The 14,835-nt window shown below is 43.4% G+C and overlaps 1 protein-coding gene across 1 annotated transcript in view; it reads right to left on the reverse strand.

Annotated features, from left to right (window-relative positions):
- Nucleotides 1-14,751, reverse strand: part of LOC126400269 (transcription factor COE3-like) — a 54,105-nt gene extending 39,354 nt beyond the window's left edge. The window contains exons 1-6 of the mRNA XM_050060829.1: nt 13,705-14,751; nt 10,151-10,307; nt 9,538-9,601; nt 9,384-9,439; nt 7,960-8,033; nt 6,543-6,611 (exon numbers count right to left, since the gene is read on the reverse strand). Of these exons, the coding sequence (XP_049916786.1) occupies nt 6,543-6,611; nt 7,960-8,033; nt 9,384-9,439; nt 9,538-9,601; nt 10,151-10,307; nt 13,705-13,826 (542 nt within the window). The 5' untranslated portion in view covers nt 13,827-14,751. The remainder of the gene's footprint in view (nt 1-6,542; nt 6,612-7,959; nt 8,034-9,383; nt 9,440-9,537; nt 9,602-10,150; nt 10,308-13,704) is intronic.
- Nucleotides 14,752-14,835: the final 84 nt, after the last annotated feature.

Below are 14,835 nucleotides of genomic sequence, written 5' to 3' on the forward strand. Positions count from 1 at the left end.
GTTTCAACCAGCAACTTCAGCAACTTCTGTCTGTATAATATCACTGCAATACTGCAACTAAAACTATAACTAAAACTACTTTAATTTACTGCAGACAAACAAAGACACAAAGGTATTAAAGAATTAAAGGAGACTAAAGCAATCTGTGTCAACCAGCAACCTCAGCAACTTCAGCAACTTCTATCTGTATGATACCACTGCATTCAATACCACATCTAATACTACAATGACTACTACTACTACAGACAGACACAAATATATTAAAAGGTTTAAGGTGACTGTACAGTCAGGTCTGTGTTCAACCAGAGTACGACTGTATCATGGGCAGTGACCTGATGACAGATCTACAGCAGCAGGACTCTGTTAGTGACTCTCTGCTGAGGAACAACAGGAACAACAGTCTGTCCATGATGAACGATTCAAACACACCTGAGCTGAAGGTAAAGTCAATGACATCATCACAGGAGGTGAAACACACACAGTTCAATCAGCTCATTAACAGACGCCTCGTTACAGATCAGCTCGTTTACACAAACAACAAATACACAAACAACACACACTCAGCTGTCAGTCAAACTCTGTGTGTGTCACTGTGTGTGTGTGTGTGTGTGTGTGTGTGTGTGTGTGTGTGTGTGTGTGTGTGTGTGTGTGGTTAATTAGTGCGTCTGATGCAACATGAAGTTTCATCCTGAAACACTCACAGTGTGTAAAGAGCAGAGATAAACACACGCACGTTTCTTTAACAAAAAAAAACATAAATCAATAACGACCCATCGCTACCGGCAACGCTTACTAACGATCAATACACACACACGCACGCACGCACGCATGCGCACACACACACACACACACAGCGGAAGGAAACACATGTTAAATACCAATTAAAGGAGGAAGATTTATTTCATGCTGTCTTCTTCTATTAGTTCCTTCCTTCCTTCCTTTTTTCCTTCCTTCCTTCCTTCCTTCCTTCCTTCCTTCCTCTCTGAATCTCTGCCAGTGTTTTTTTACTCCATCTCTCCTCGTTAGACGTGAGGGAGGAAAAACAGAAGAAAGAGTGAGGATGTGAGAAAAAGAAAAAATAAAGACACCATGAGGGGTGGAGGGAAACGGGGGGGGGGGGGGGGGGGTGTAGGGGAGAGGAGGAGGAGAGGAGGAGAAAAAGGAAGTGCAGAGGAGACAAAGAGGAGGGGGAGGAGATGAGGAGGAGTATAAAGAGTCTGATCCTGTGAGGTTAAAGAGGAGAGGAGAGATTTGGTTGTAAAGTCAGAGAGTGTCTCCTCCATCAGAGCGTCTGATGTCTAATGATGAACAAGACGATCGATACTTCACCTCACACACCTCTGACACACACACACACACACACACACACACACACATACACACACACACACACACACACACACACTAACACACTTAGTTGTGCACAGACAGGAGATGATTCCGTCTTCACTGTATGTGAATGTGTCATGTGGCGTTCAGGTTGCAGGAGGTTTGGTCAGAGACTGTTCCAGCAGATACTGATGAGAAACCAGTTTGTCCAGTACGAGCAACAGATCCATCAGATGACATCACCACAGTCGATCCTGGTCTAAAAGAACCAAGGATCTGATCTGAGGTCTGTCTCTGTGAATCAGACTGATGATCGTTAATGTGACACAAACCTTAAATTTAACGTCTGTGATGTTTTAATATTTCAGATAAATGATGATGGTGATGATGATGATGATGATGATGATGATGACTGAAGCTCGGCGGTGTGTTTGTGTGTTGAAGTGTTTCGTTGTGTTCGAGCAGTCAAACAGCAGCAGACGGTGTGTTCAGGGTCACACTCCTCACCCTGTTTCCCAGGAAGGAAAAAAAAATATTCAGCTACACTTCATCTCTCCATTGACTCCCATGCATTCATACATTTAACATTTAGCCGGCTCGGGGCCCTCTGGGGGCCCCAAACATTATTCTGCTGTCAGTCACCCTGAAACACGGCCAGTAATGAGATTCCATCCAAAACCGACCTGCAGCATGAGAGGGAAATCACACCTACGCCGCTAAATGATTGACAGCACGTCGTCCTCCCATAATCCCACGCTGCACACACCAGAGACGCTCGCAGACAGGAGATTGTAACCCCCCAAAAAAATTCTCACATCTGGTATTCAGAGCGAGAGCTGGGCCATCATCATCATCACCATCATCATCATCATCATCGTCATCAACTACAAACAGGCACAAAGAGACAGATTCACATCTTGTCTTTATGAGACTGACTGAAGATCAGCCAGTTCAAACTTTCTCACCATCAGCATTCAGACAGGAGATTGTCACATCGTCACACTGTCACATCGTTACTGACCCTCAAAGGCTTCTGTCTTTACAGCAGCGAGGCTCAACCTGCGGGACGGGGCCCTTCAGGAGGCCGACAGGAGAGTTAAACAGCACTGAAACACAACAACTCACCAGATAAAAAACTTAAGCCAGTCACTGAATTCTGTCCTGTCAACAACAACCGTGTCACACAACAGGAAGTGTTACTGTACACAGGAAAATACAACAACCAAAAACATGTCCTGTTTTATCAGAGACAAACTTCTGTTCAGAGACGAAATGAGTGTGAATCATTTTTACAGAAAGAATAACAAAAAGATCTCCAACAGTCTGAAACAAGACGTTTATAAAAGAAAAACTGATGAATCTGGTGATACGTTTTTGGGGGGAGTTTTTCCTTAGCAGCTGTGACAGTCCGAGGTCAGAGGGTCCGAAGACAGAGGGATGTTGTATGCAATATTCTCATGAATTAATATGACGTCTGTTAAAAAGTGATGATGTTTGCAGACGACACAGCTCTGTATTAACATGAGAAATCTGTCTGATCAAAAACAACATTCAACTAATCTGCGTTAGCAAATATGTCTCACAGGAGACATAATGTTATTGTGTTGTTATTCTAATGTTACATTAGTGTTGCCTGATTTACATTTTTAACAACCTAAATTAATATTTAAATATTTCTGTTTTCTGCAAAAATGTTTGCTGACAACACATTTTCTACAATACTGTGTCCAGAAATCTAAATCCTGATGGAGGTTTTAATGGATCTGTTTACACAGTTAGCTGAAGGTCAAATAGTGAGGTCGAGGTTTGGAAAAACACAGATTAAATAAAATTTCAGTTAAAAAGAAAGACAGTGGTCATTGATAAAAGACACAAACATAAACAACTGTTAGCAACTGACCTCTGACCTTCTACACTACAGGACAGTAACTCCTCCTAAAGTGGAAAATTAGGTGACACTTTCTGAGAAACATCTCACACAGTAAATTAGCAGAATAAAAAGCTAAACTGTCTTTAGGTTATCTGATGGGTTCAGACTACATGATATCAGCCTGGTTACAGCCCGACGCAGCGTTGTACAGTGTCGGCTTGAGTCGTTTTATCTGGTGTAGTGTTCATAGTAGACGACAACCAATGCCACATCTGGGACGCCTTACAATGTCCCGACATAATCCTGATAATGGAGGATATAAAGGAATAAAATTCACAGATAGTGTCTGGGCCTTTACTCAGCACAACTGCAGAGGCTACCAGCTTCATTTCAAACACACGCCCTCATTTCGCATTCTGTTTTTAGTTTAATCAAACTCAACACTTCCTGTTTCTGTTTCAAATTAAAAGCCCCTTATCATTTCAGCTGAGAGAATCCCTTCATTTTCTAACAAAGCTCTTATTGTGAAACATTTGCAGGAACTTCCTGTGGAGGATTCAGTGACTGTCAAAGTTTTCATGTGGTACTTCAAATGTGACACTTTATACGTCACTACAGTTTAGTGCAGCTGGAACATGAACAGACACAGTGACTGAGATAATAATAATAAAAATAAAAATAGGACGAGAATAACCCGATGACATCACACACGTCATAAAAGACGACCAGTGATGATTGGTGTGGACCATCGTGTGGTCTGTCATGTCTGTCGGCCAAGTCACAGACAGATTTTATGACTCGACCATCAGCTGATCTGACACAGAGACTGTAGGAACAGACAAACAAGTCGTGTAGTGTGAAATCGACATTACTGGTTTGGAGATGTATGAAAATTCAAAGTCGATTCATCACAATATTTGATGATAATTCAGACCCTTAATGCAAATTCAACCTGTGAGTTTCACCAATCACAGCAGTCAACGATGTCACCAAACTCAGGTCCTTGTTTCTGGTTGTGATGACGCAGATGTGCGCCTGAACGTCTCACATTTACAAACAAAAATTACTTCTGCAGAAGGTTCAAGATGATTCCCAGATGTTCTGCACTGGGTGAAACGTCGTGGAACACAAACACGTTTCTAACGTTATCGTGGGACACAACCGCAGAGTGACTGAAACACGAGGACAAGAAGTCAGAAATAGCACCTTGACAGAGGGCGTCATGTCAGATCCTTTATATGTTCTGAAAGAACCGAGGTCAGATTAAATATGCAGGTTAGTGGTCACGTTAATATTTAAATGACCAGCTCCGAACAGAGCAGTTTAATTCTGACTCAAACAATCACCTCATTTTTAAATAAATATTCAAATATTCCATTTATATATAATTTATATTATTTAAATATCACAGGAGCTGCGGTGAAATCAGGACTTAAAGGCTGATAAAGAAACATCCTGTGAGCGGCTGCAGGAACGATGACTTCACTCAGACACATTATTTCAGTCCTGATTAAAGTGAGTGTGAATGTGAAAGCCAGCCTGTTAAATAAAGGCAGTGTTTGTGCTCTCAGCAGCAGAGTCTGACCCTGACATGTTTCCTGTTCACTGGACGCCGCCGAAAACACAGGAGACCTTCCCATCATGCATTTCAGCAGGCAGGGGGAGAAAAAAGAGCCGCTGTAATATCACCACTTCTCTTTTCAAAAGGCTGCAGCAGTCACATCCATCCATCCATCCCTCCATCTCCCCTCCTCCCTCCTCCCTCCTCCCTCCACAGCCTCGGAGAAGAGAGGAGGGGGGAGGAATGAGATTAATACTCCGGGGGAGGACGAGAGGAGAGGAGGAGGGGTGAAGAGAGGAGGAGGGGGAGGTGAAAAGAGGAGAGGAGAGCGTATGATTCCTCATGGGAGAGGAGAGAGGAGAGGAGGAGGAGGGAGAGTAAAAGCAGAGATGAGAGGAGGAGGAGGGGAAGGAGCAGTTAGGATTTCTGTGAATGATGTTATTTTTCCTTGTTGTTGAAGTCCAAGAGACGAAGACACGATCTCACTGTTATCGTCTTCATCACCTGAAACATTTACATGAAGTAGAGTCTTCCTCCTCCTCTATCAGAGGTGACGGCTCCACACTCATCCTGTCATCTCTCCTTTGTTTCAGCAGCTTCTCTTTATAATACCTGTCTCTTCCAAAGTGTGTTTGACACTAAACGAGTTGTTTAAGATTCACCAAGACATGAGACCGTTATTCTCTAAACGATGACCATGGACGCCGACTGAAAGCTCCGCGAGCTGCTCACATCTCAGAGAACATCACTGCACATTTCACCACAAGCACCACATGTATCAGTCGACCACGTCTGTGATCTAAGTGTGTCAAGATTTCATTTAGTGACATCACAGCAGTTGCTTTAATTCTCTGACTGATGACAGAAAAAAAAAAGATGATGTCATCACGAATAAACTTCACAGCACTACAAACAGGAAGTCAGCTCAGCGTCAGAGAGCACGAACACAAACTCACATCAATGTAGATCACATGAACAACTGAACGTCCAACAAACCTGAGCTCAGCAGCACGACGTGTGACAAATCAGTCATCATATCAGGTGTTTTCAAATCCAACATCACTGTTTATTCAATGTTTACGTGTCTCAGACTTTAACAAACACCATTTCCCATCAGCCCACTGACGTCTGTGGGTTCAACATGTCAACACACGAGCAGCTGATTGATTTCAGAACATAAACTTCAGGCACGTTAACTTCATGTTCTCACAAAGAGACGAAAGAATGAATGATACACAGGAAGTGATGTCATGTGTTTGGCTCTACAGCATTAATATGAAGACCAGGTTAGATGTGTGTTATATGTGTGCATCATCATCATCATCATCATTGTTGTTTTATTTGATTTGACAGATTTCTGCATTTTGGGACAAATGCACCTGCACTCCACACCTGGAGAATTACAGAAACACACACACACACACACACACACACACACACGCAAACACGTGTATATATATAGAATAATATCATCTGTAACACTCACACACTGTCGGTGTGTCTGTGTGAAACAGTGATGATGACAGTATCAGCTCAGACACAGTCGGACATGTTGTTTTATAAAGACACAGATTTATGTATCAGGTCTGAATTATAATAACACACACACACACACACACACACACACACACACACACACACTGAAGAGGAGAAATATGTTGCTATTAAAATAATGTGTGTGAGAGAGCATGAAATACATTCAGGAGAGATCAACACACACTGCATGTTAATACAGTGCGTGTGCGTGTGCGTGTGCGTGTGCGTGTGCGTGTCAGTATCTACCTGTCGATGATGACGGGGTCTGACGGCGTCTCGTTTCTGTTTCCACAGCTCTTCTTATCACAGCAGCGACTGAAACAAAGACAGAATAATAAAAAACCTTTATTTCTCTTCAGACTCAAAAACTCCTCCGAACCTCAACTGAATCCACTCAGACACACTTGGGACACTTGGGACACAAGGTGCGGACCAGGTGTGACTGTTCCTGGGTGTGTTCAGACCAGGTGTTGGTCTGTTCAGACCAGGTGTGACTGTTCCTTGGTTTATTAAGACCAGGTGTGACTGTTCCTGAGTCTGTTCAGACTAGGTGTGACTGTTCCTGGGTGTGTTCAGACCAGGTGTTGGTCTGTTCAGACGAGTTGTGGCTGTTCCTGGCTCTGTTCAGACCAGGTGTGACTGTTCCTGGGTGTGTTCAGACCAGGTGTTGGTCTGTGCAGACCAGGTGTGACTGTTCCTGAGTCTGTTAAGACCAGATGTGACTGTTCCTGGGTCTGTTCAGACCAGGTGTGACTGTTCCTGGGTCTGTTCGGACCAGATGCTGCTGTTCCTGGGTCTGTTCAGACCAGATGTGGCTGTTCCTGGGTCTGTTCAGACCAGATGTGGCTGTTCCTGGGTCCGGTCAGACCAGATGTGGCTGTTCCTGGGTCCGGTCAGACCAGGTGTGACTGTTCCTGGGTCTGGTCAGACCAGATGTGACTGATCCTGAGTCTACTCAGACCAGGTGTGACTGTTTCTGCGTCTGTTTAGACCAGGTGTGACTGTTCCTGGGTCTGTTCAGACCAGGTGTGGCTGTTCCTGGGTCCGGTCAGACCAGGTGTGGCTGTTCCTGGGTCTGGTCAGACCAGATGTGACTGATCCTGAGTCTACTCAGACCAGGTGTGACTGTTCCTGGGTCTGTTTAGACCAGGTGTGACTGTTCCTGGGTCTGTTCAGACCAGGTGTGGCTGTTCCTGGGTCTGGTCAGACCAGATGTGACTGATCCTGAGTCTACTCAGACCAGGTGCGGCTGTTCCTGGGTCTGTTAAGACCAGGTGTGACTGTTCCTGGGTCTGTTCAGACCAGGTGTGACTGTTCCTGGGTCTGTTCAGACCAGATGTGGCTGTTCCTGGGTCTGGTCAGACCAGGTGTGACTGATCCTGAGTCTACTCAGACCAGGTGTGGCTGTTCCTGGGTCTGTTCAGACCAGGTGTGACTGTTCCTGGGTCTGTTCAGACCAGGTGTGACTGTACCAGGTGTGACTGTTCCTGGGTCTGTTCAGACCAGGTGTGACTGTTCTGAAATGTATTTGGAATAGACAGTCTATTTAGATTTTCCTGGGTCCACCTTGCTTAAATTGTCCAGAGGAGGAGGTTGACGAGGTTTGACAGTCTCATGAGGTCACACCTGGTCTTCAGGTGTTTTTGGACCAGCTTGTTCTTACCTGCACATGATCTCATGTGTCAGCAGGACTCGGCACATCTCTGGATTCTTATCCTGACCTTCGTAGATGATGGCCTGAAACACAGAGACACAGGTGTGAGTCGTGTCCAGGTGTTCCTGGTGTCCAGCAGTGTGTGACGCTGCAGGTGACAGAGTGAAGCTGCAGGTGACAGAGTGAAGCTGCTGATCAGTGAACGTCTCCACCCCTCAGAATCCACCGGCAGAAACAACTCAATTAAAAGCTCGTTTCTTTGTCTCAATTATGAGTCATTATTAGCTATTAGCCTGAGTGAGCGCTGTGTGTGAAGTGAGCAGCAGACTGAGGGCAAACATTTGATCCTCTGAATGTTGGATTACAGCTGCTGCCTGCAGATATTATACATCTAATGTATTCATATGAAACAGCTGGAGCCGGATCACAGGACGCCTGACGGGCACGCTCGTTAAAACCTCACTAATTGAATGACTCGTTAGATTTAAATGCTTCAACTGCTGCTGCTGCTTTCCATTAGTGTCACTGTGGACAACACAGAGTGCTGACTGGATCAGTCTCCATCACAGTGAGCGCAGCTCTGTTAGCGCCTCCTACAGGCTGCTCAGGTCACTGCAGCCACACAGTGAACACACGTCCTGATGACTGATTAAGATGTAACGTTTGTCCTGATGGGGGCGCCAGTCATGGAGTCATTAACATGTGACGGGTTCATCCTCTGGAGAACTGGACACCATCAATATCTGGTCCTCATTGTCTCAACGTGTCACTCCTGAGGTGTGTTAATGTGTTCACAGACAGGTGTGTTAATGTGTTCACACACAAGTGTGTTAATGTGGTCACAGACAGGTGTGTTAATGTGTTCACAGACAGGTGTGTTAATGTGGTCACAGACAGGTGTGTTAATGTGGTCACGGACAGGTGTGTTAATGTGTTCACAGACAAGTGTGTTAATATGGTCACAGACAGGTGTGTTAATGTGTTCACAGACAGGTGTGTTCAAAGACAGGTGTGTTGATGTGTTCATACACAGGTGTATTAATTTGTTCAAAGACAGGTTTGTTAATGTGTTCACAGACAGGTGTGTTAATGTGTTCACAGACGGGTGTGTTAATATGTTCACAGACAAGTGTGTTCACAGACAGGTGTGTGAATGTGGTCATAGACAGGTGGAGGAAGAGGAGGAGGAGGAGGAGGAGGAGGAGTGTGTCAGATCATAGAAACCACAGACTGTCAGAGAGAAGTCGGTCTAAATTTTAATCTGACAGGTCAGACTGCAGGAGGAAATAAAGTCTCCTATTTTGAAATCTGTCTCACAGTTATTGATGATCATGTGATCAGATCACGATCAGACTGCTGATCGATCGTGTCTCCACCTCACTTTACTTCACTTTAAACAGATGATCATCAGTAATCAATAATCAGTAATGTACCTGTTTGGTCATGGAGTCGATCAGCCGGACGTAGAGATCCTGCTCCGTCCTCACACCTGAACACACACACACACCTTCATCAGAATCATCTTCATCAGATTCAAACAGCAACTGGTATGACAGCAGCGCCGTGCAGTAAAACAAGCGTACCCACCGTTGCTGTAGAGCAGCTGCAGTTTGTAGTGAATCCCGTTGTTGGTTTTCTCTCCGCTCGGCTCCTGAACACAAAACATCATGTGACCTCTGTGACCTCCAGCTAAGCTCCACCCGGGTGGAGACAGAAATTAAACTGAAGCTGAAACTTGCGATGGGTGTGTGAGAGGGTGCGCTTGGTTTCTGGTTGTAACCTCTCATAGGTGCGCTTGGTCTCCAGACTCAGTTCATGTGAAGAACTTTTTTTTTTTTTTTTTTACAGTTACGGCCTGTGATCTGGAGCTCAGAGGTGTGTTTTCTATCCCTGCTTCTCCCTGACTGTTTCTACCAATTCTACACCGACATGACGAAAGAAAAAGATCACTGATTTTCTACCGGTGTAAACATCACTGTAACACGGGGGTTAACCTGGAGGGGTGGGGCTCACCAGGCTGTAACACAGGTGTGTTTGATTTCTACTGTCAGCATCTCCCTCAGTGTCATCTTCATGTTTCTAACAAAATACTCGGGTTGTTTGTTTGGTTCAACGCCGCAGGTGCGTTTGGTTTCTGATTGTTCAGAGAATGTGTTCAGATGTGTTTGGTTTGTGTCCCGGCTCCTCCCTCCGCACTCACCTTCTCTTTCTCCACAAAGTCGACGTAGGCGGTGCGTTCGATCTCCACCGGCTGACCCTGCCGGTCGTACAGCGCCAACACGAAGTGGAAGAAGTTGGATTTTCTCAGGTTGGACGGCGGCTGCTTCTCAAAGTGCGCCCGGGCTAACCCCACCCCGCTGAGGGACACACAGACAGATGTATGAGAAGAACATCAGGGACAACAGAGACACAACGGTTCACAGCTTCAATGTTTCCCCTAACATTTACTAACATTTAATAAAGAGCTGAATGAACATTTTCAAAATTTCAGCTGTTTTTCAGCAGAAATTAAATAAACTGACGACGTTTAGAACAAAGTGTAAAATATAAAACATAATTAAAAAGAAATAAAAAAGTTGTGAAATCAAAACTTAACATTTTAAATTCTCAGTTATTATTCTAAGTCAAAGCGAAGGCGTCAGAGATGTGAATTAATTTGATTTTATATTTGAGACAAAGATTAAAAAGAAGCGCTCGTTTCTAAACGGACTCAACGTTTTCAGTCCACACACAGATCAGAGTTTTTCAGCGGGAGGTGTTTTGACTGCGCATTAATAAAGACTGGTTTTCCTGATGTTCTTTTACCGGCTGTGAAACATGTTCTTTAAGATGTGAGAACGTTTTAACCCTTTCAGACCCACAGAGCTCAGCTGACGTGACAGTCTATGAGAGGCTGCAGCAGCCGAGGGCTTAAAGCTCCAACCAGGAGAAGCAAAGGAATCTTACAGAATCTCCAGATATCAAAAGTTTGAAATTACAGCGGGGATTTTTCTGCAGCTCTCAGTGACTCACAAGAGTCACACAAGATTTTGGAGGGATTATTGACCTTTATTTTTAAATCATTTCTCAAATTGTAAAAAGTGCCTGAACAGAACACCATGTTTGTTACAGATTCATGAAACTTCACAGAGTCTGAGCTGCACCTCAAATTAATCTTCAGATTTCAGATGATGTAAAACATTTCTCTGTGTGACATCGACCTCCCGTCTCCCCACAAAGACATAAACGGTTCATCTGAATATTTTTTTCTGATTGTTAAAACAATTTGTGGAGCTACACGGTTTCCAGCTGACAGCAACAACATTAACACATTTATTAATCAGGAAACTAAATGATCTTTAATTCATTCATTAATCCAACATTAATACATTAAAACTCACGCTGGAGTTTAAATCAAACGCTCCTCACAAGAAAATCAACTGAGTGCCAACAGCGAGCGCATCAAACATCCCTGAATCATCGCTCTGTGACAGGACGCTGAAATTATACATCATATATATTTAATAATGACAAAGTGGGAAGACGGAGACGGAGAGAAACCTCGATGATAAAAAAAACGTCGTCGTCATGTATGTGAGGAGAAAGACAGAAATAAGTTTTGACCTCAAACATGTAAAAACAAGACGAAGGTAATAATTCAGAGGAATAACTAAATATTCATAAAGTGACACGAAGCTTCGGGCGCTAACCTCCACATGAATCAATCGTCTCACCAACAACACGTTCAAACTCTGAGTCAGATAAATATTCATCATCAACAAGTCAAAGTGCAGCTCTGACCCCGACCCACAGCAGCTCCTCATTTTAATAACTCTTTCATTTCTTTTATCAGATTTTTGTTCTCACATTTTTTTAAATATCAACCTGAGAAATAAAGCTCAGAGTGAAGCTCGCAGCCGACACACACACACACTCACGCAGAATATGAAATCTGTGGAACGATTAAAAACGATCTGCTGCGGAGCCAAGACGAAAACTAACGTCACAAACTTTATGATAATTAATGTTAATTAATGTTAATAAATCAGACACTGATTCTCTGCACGACTTCAGACGTTCACACTTTTCATCCTGCTGCTGCTGCTGCTTTATTTAACTCCTCAGATTAACACCGATATTAATAACCATTTTAACTTCAGTTTAAATTATAAACATTTAATCTGCACACACACACACACACGCACACACACACACACACACACACACTCTGCAGATTCACCTCATCAGCTGGTTTTATTCTGCTGCTTTATGATTATTAATAATTTTGATTTGTTAAATATCAGACACAAAGTTTGAGCTGATAAATTTCACGGCGACGTTTTAATGACATTCAAACTTTTCACATTAAACTAAACATTTGTAAATTTGTACAAACGTTAAAAATAAAGTCGGAATTATTTTCCGTCCTGATGCGAGTGGAGAGACGGAGATCACACACACACACACACACACACACACACACACACACACACACACACACACACACAGATATTTATCACTTTACAGACGTCTGTTAAAAACCTGAAGCTCATTTAACTGATTTTACACATTATATTTTCAAAGTCAAATTAAATCAAATATCTGTGTCTGAAAAACAAAGTGATGTTTTAGCTGTTTCATTCTCAGCACATGAACTGAAGGTTTCACTGATGCTTTCATATAAATCTGAACTGTGTGTGTTTTTATTTACAGATTTAATCATATGACAAATATCAGCTCTCAGGTAACTTTACTTATAATAAAAATAACTGTTATTATAACTGTTTATTATTTAAAGAATATTGAAATTAATTGAGCAGATTTTTTGTAACTGTTTAAAAATGAGATTAAAGAAATTTATCTGATGCTCAGATTATTAAACTGCTTTATTAGAATAATACAGTCAAACATATGACTGATATTAATGACTTCATATTGTTCATGTTTCATCTGCGGCTCTGAGACACATGAACTGTGACTTTGTGACAGACGTGAAACACCATCATTAATAACGTATATATGTACTGTCCATATTTCTACATGAATAAATCCTCCTGATGTCGGCCAGCGTTCACGCGGCAGGTTTGACCTTCAGAAAACATTTTGTTAATTTCCCACTTTATAAATAAAGTTTATGTTTGAGCAGAAACATGAAAATGAATTTCTAGTTTTTCTCTCCGAGCCTCAGTTTGAAATCATTTTCATTTATATCTTTAATTTACACTTTGACACAAAGCTGTTTTTTTTGGGGGGTTTTTTACCTTCAGCTTCAGAAACATGAGAAAAATGAAGCGTGAAAAATATGAATCAAAGTGATGAAACATGAAGACGAGCAGATTCACACATGTTCAGTTTGTTCTGAGCTGCAGGAAATAAAATACAGACTTGATCTGATTTGAAATCTTCTTTAAAACATTTTTGATTTAATAAAGTGAGTCAGAAAGTTATTTTTAACTTAAGAAAATCTTTTAAATAAAAAACCCTGCAACATTTTTTTTTCCTGATCTTAAAACAATGTGAAGATATATTTTCTTTAATTGTTGATGATCAGAAAATCTTTTTTTCTCTTCGTCTGAGTCGCTGTGAGAAAATCTGGAGAGTTTTTCTTCCTCATAAATAAACTTTCCTCAGAGAATCGTTTCAGAGAGCCGGAGACAAACTGAATTTAAAGCTCTCTCCTGCTTGTCTAAACCTTCCTGTGGAGCGGCCGTCTGTCCGCTGGGACTACAGCTCCCAGAATCCCTCTGGGGCGGCAGCGAGCGGCGGAGAGTTTACCTCTGAGCGGCTGTGTTGGCGTCCACCACGCCAGCTGAGTGCATCCAGGAGCGAACAGCCAGCGGCTCCTCCTTCATGCTGGCCGTGGCCCCGCGGGGCAGGTTGTCCTGGATCCCAAACATCTCCGGGGCCCCGATGCTCCGACCGCCGTGACAGCACGACCACGAGGACGAAACAACACAAAGGCAAAACAACAAGTAGAAAAATCAGCAGGAAAAAAAGTCCAGAAAAAACCCCAAACCCAGAGGAGCTCTAGAGGACGAACGAAGGCTCGATGGTCAAATTCATCGACATCGAAACGCCGAAAGCAGCCGGCGACGAGGAAGACGAGGAGGAAGAGGAGGAAGACAAGCTGAGTTTTATTCAACTTTTTCTGTCTTTTTTTGCATTTCATTCAACTTTTTACACTGAAAGAAAAATGTCTTTTTTTTAAAGGACTTTTTAAAAATTCTCGGCCGTCAGGTTGAAACCCGGCGAGGAGGAGAGGAAGAGGAGGAGGAGGAAAAAAAGAAAAATAAAATCCTCAGAGGACGAGAAAACGAGAGGAAGAACAGAGACGAGTCCGCACGGCGAATCGAGCGCGAGCAAAGTGTCTTTTTTCTTTTCCCCAAAGAGAGGAGGAGAGAGGAGGCGAGAGGAGGAGAGGAGAGGAGGAGACAGGAGAGGAGAGAGGAGAGGAAACAGGAGCGCTGATGGAGGGATGAGGAGCAGAGGAGAAACTCTCAGCCCTGCGGCCCCACAGGACTGGACGCCAAAACCCAAAAACCCCACGGGTCTTCCTCCCAGCTGCTGACGACATCACAGCCGGGGGCGGAGCCTGACCATATAAGGATAGGAGAGGTGAGAGTGTGCGTGTGTGTGTGTGTGTGTGTGTGAGAGGAGAGAAGGAGGAGGGAGGAGAGAGGAGGCGGCACTCGAACCGACCAACCAGAAACAGAAGAGAGTCCTTGTGCAGTCATTTACACTCTCTTTCTTTCTGTGTGTCTCTGGTGTGTCTCTGTCTCTCTGGTGTGTATCTGTGTCTCTGTGTGTCTCTGGTGTGTATCTGTGTCTCTGTGTGTCTCTGTGTGTCTCTGTGTGTCTCTGTGTGTCTCTGGTGTGTATCTGTGTCTCTGTGTGTCTCTGGTGTGT

This window comes from Epinephelus moara, chromosome 13, assembly GCF_006386435.1.
Source record: "Epinephelus moara isolate mb chromosome 13, YSFRI_EMoa_1.0, whole genome shotgun sequence".
NCBI classification, from domain to species: Eukaryota; Metazoa; Chordata; class Actinopteri; order Perciformes; family Serranidae; genus Epinephelus; species Epinephelus moara.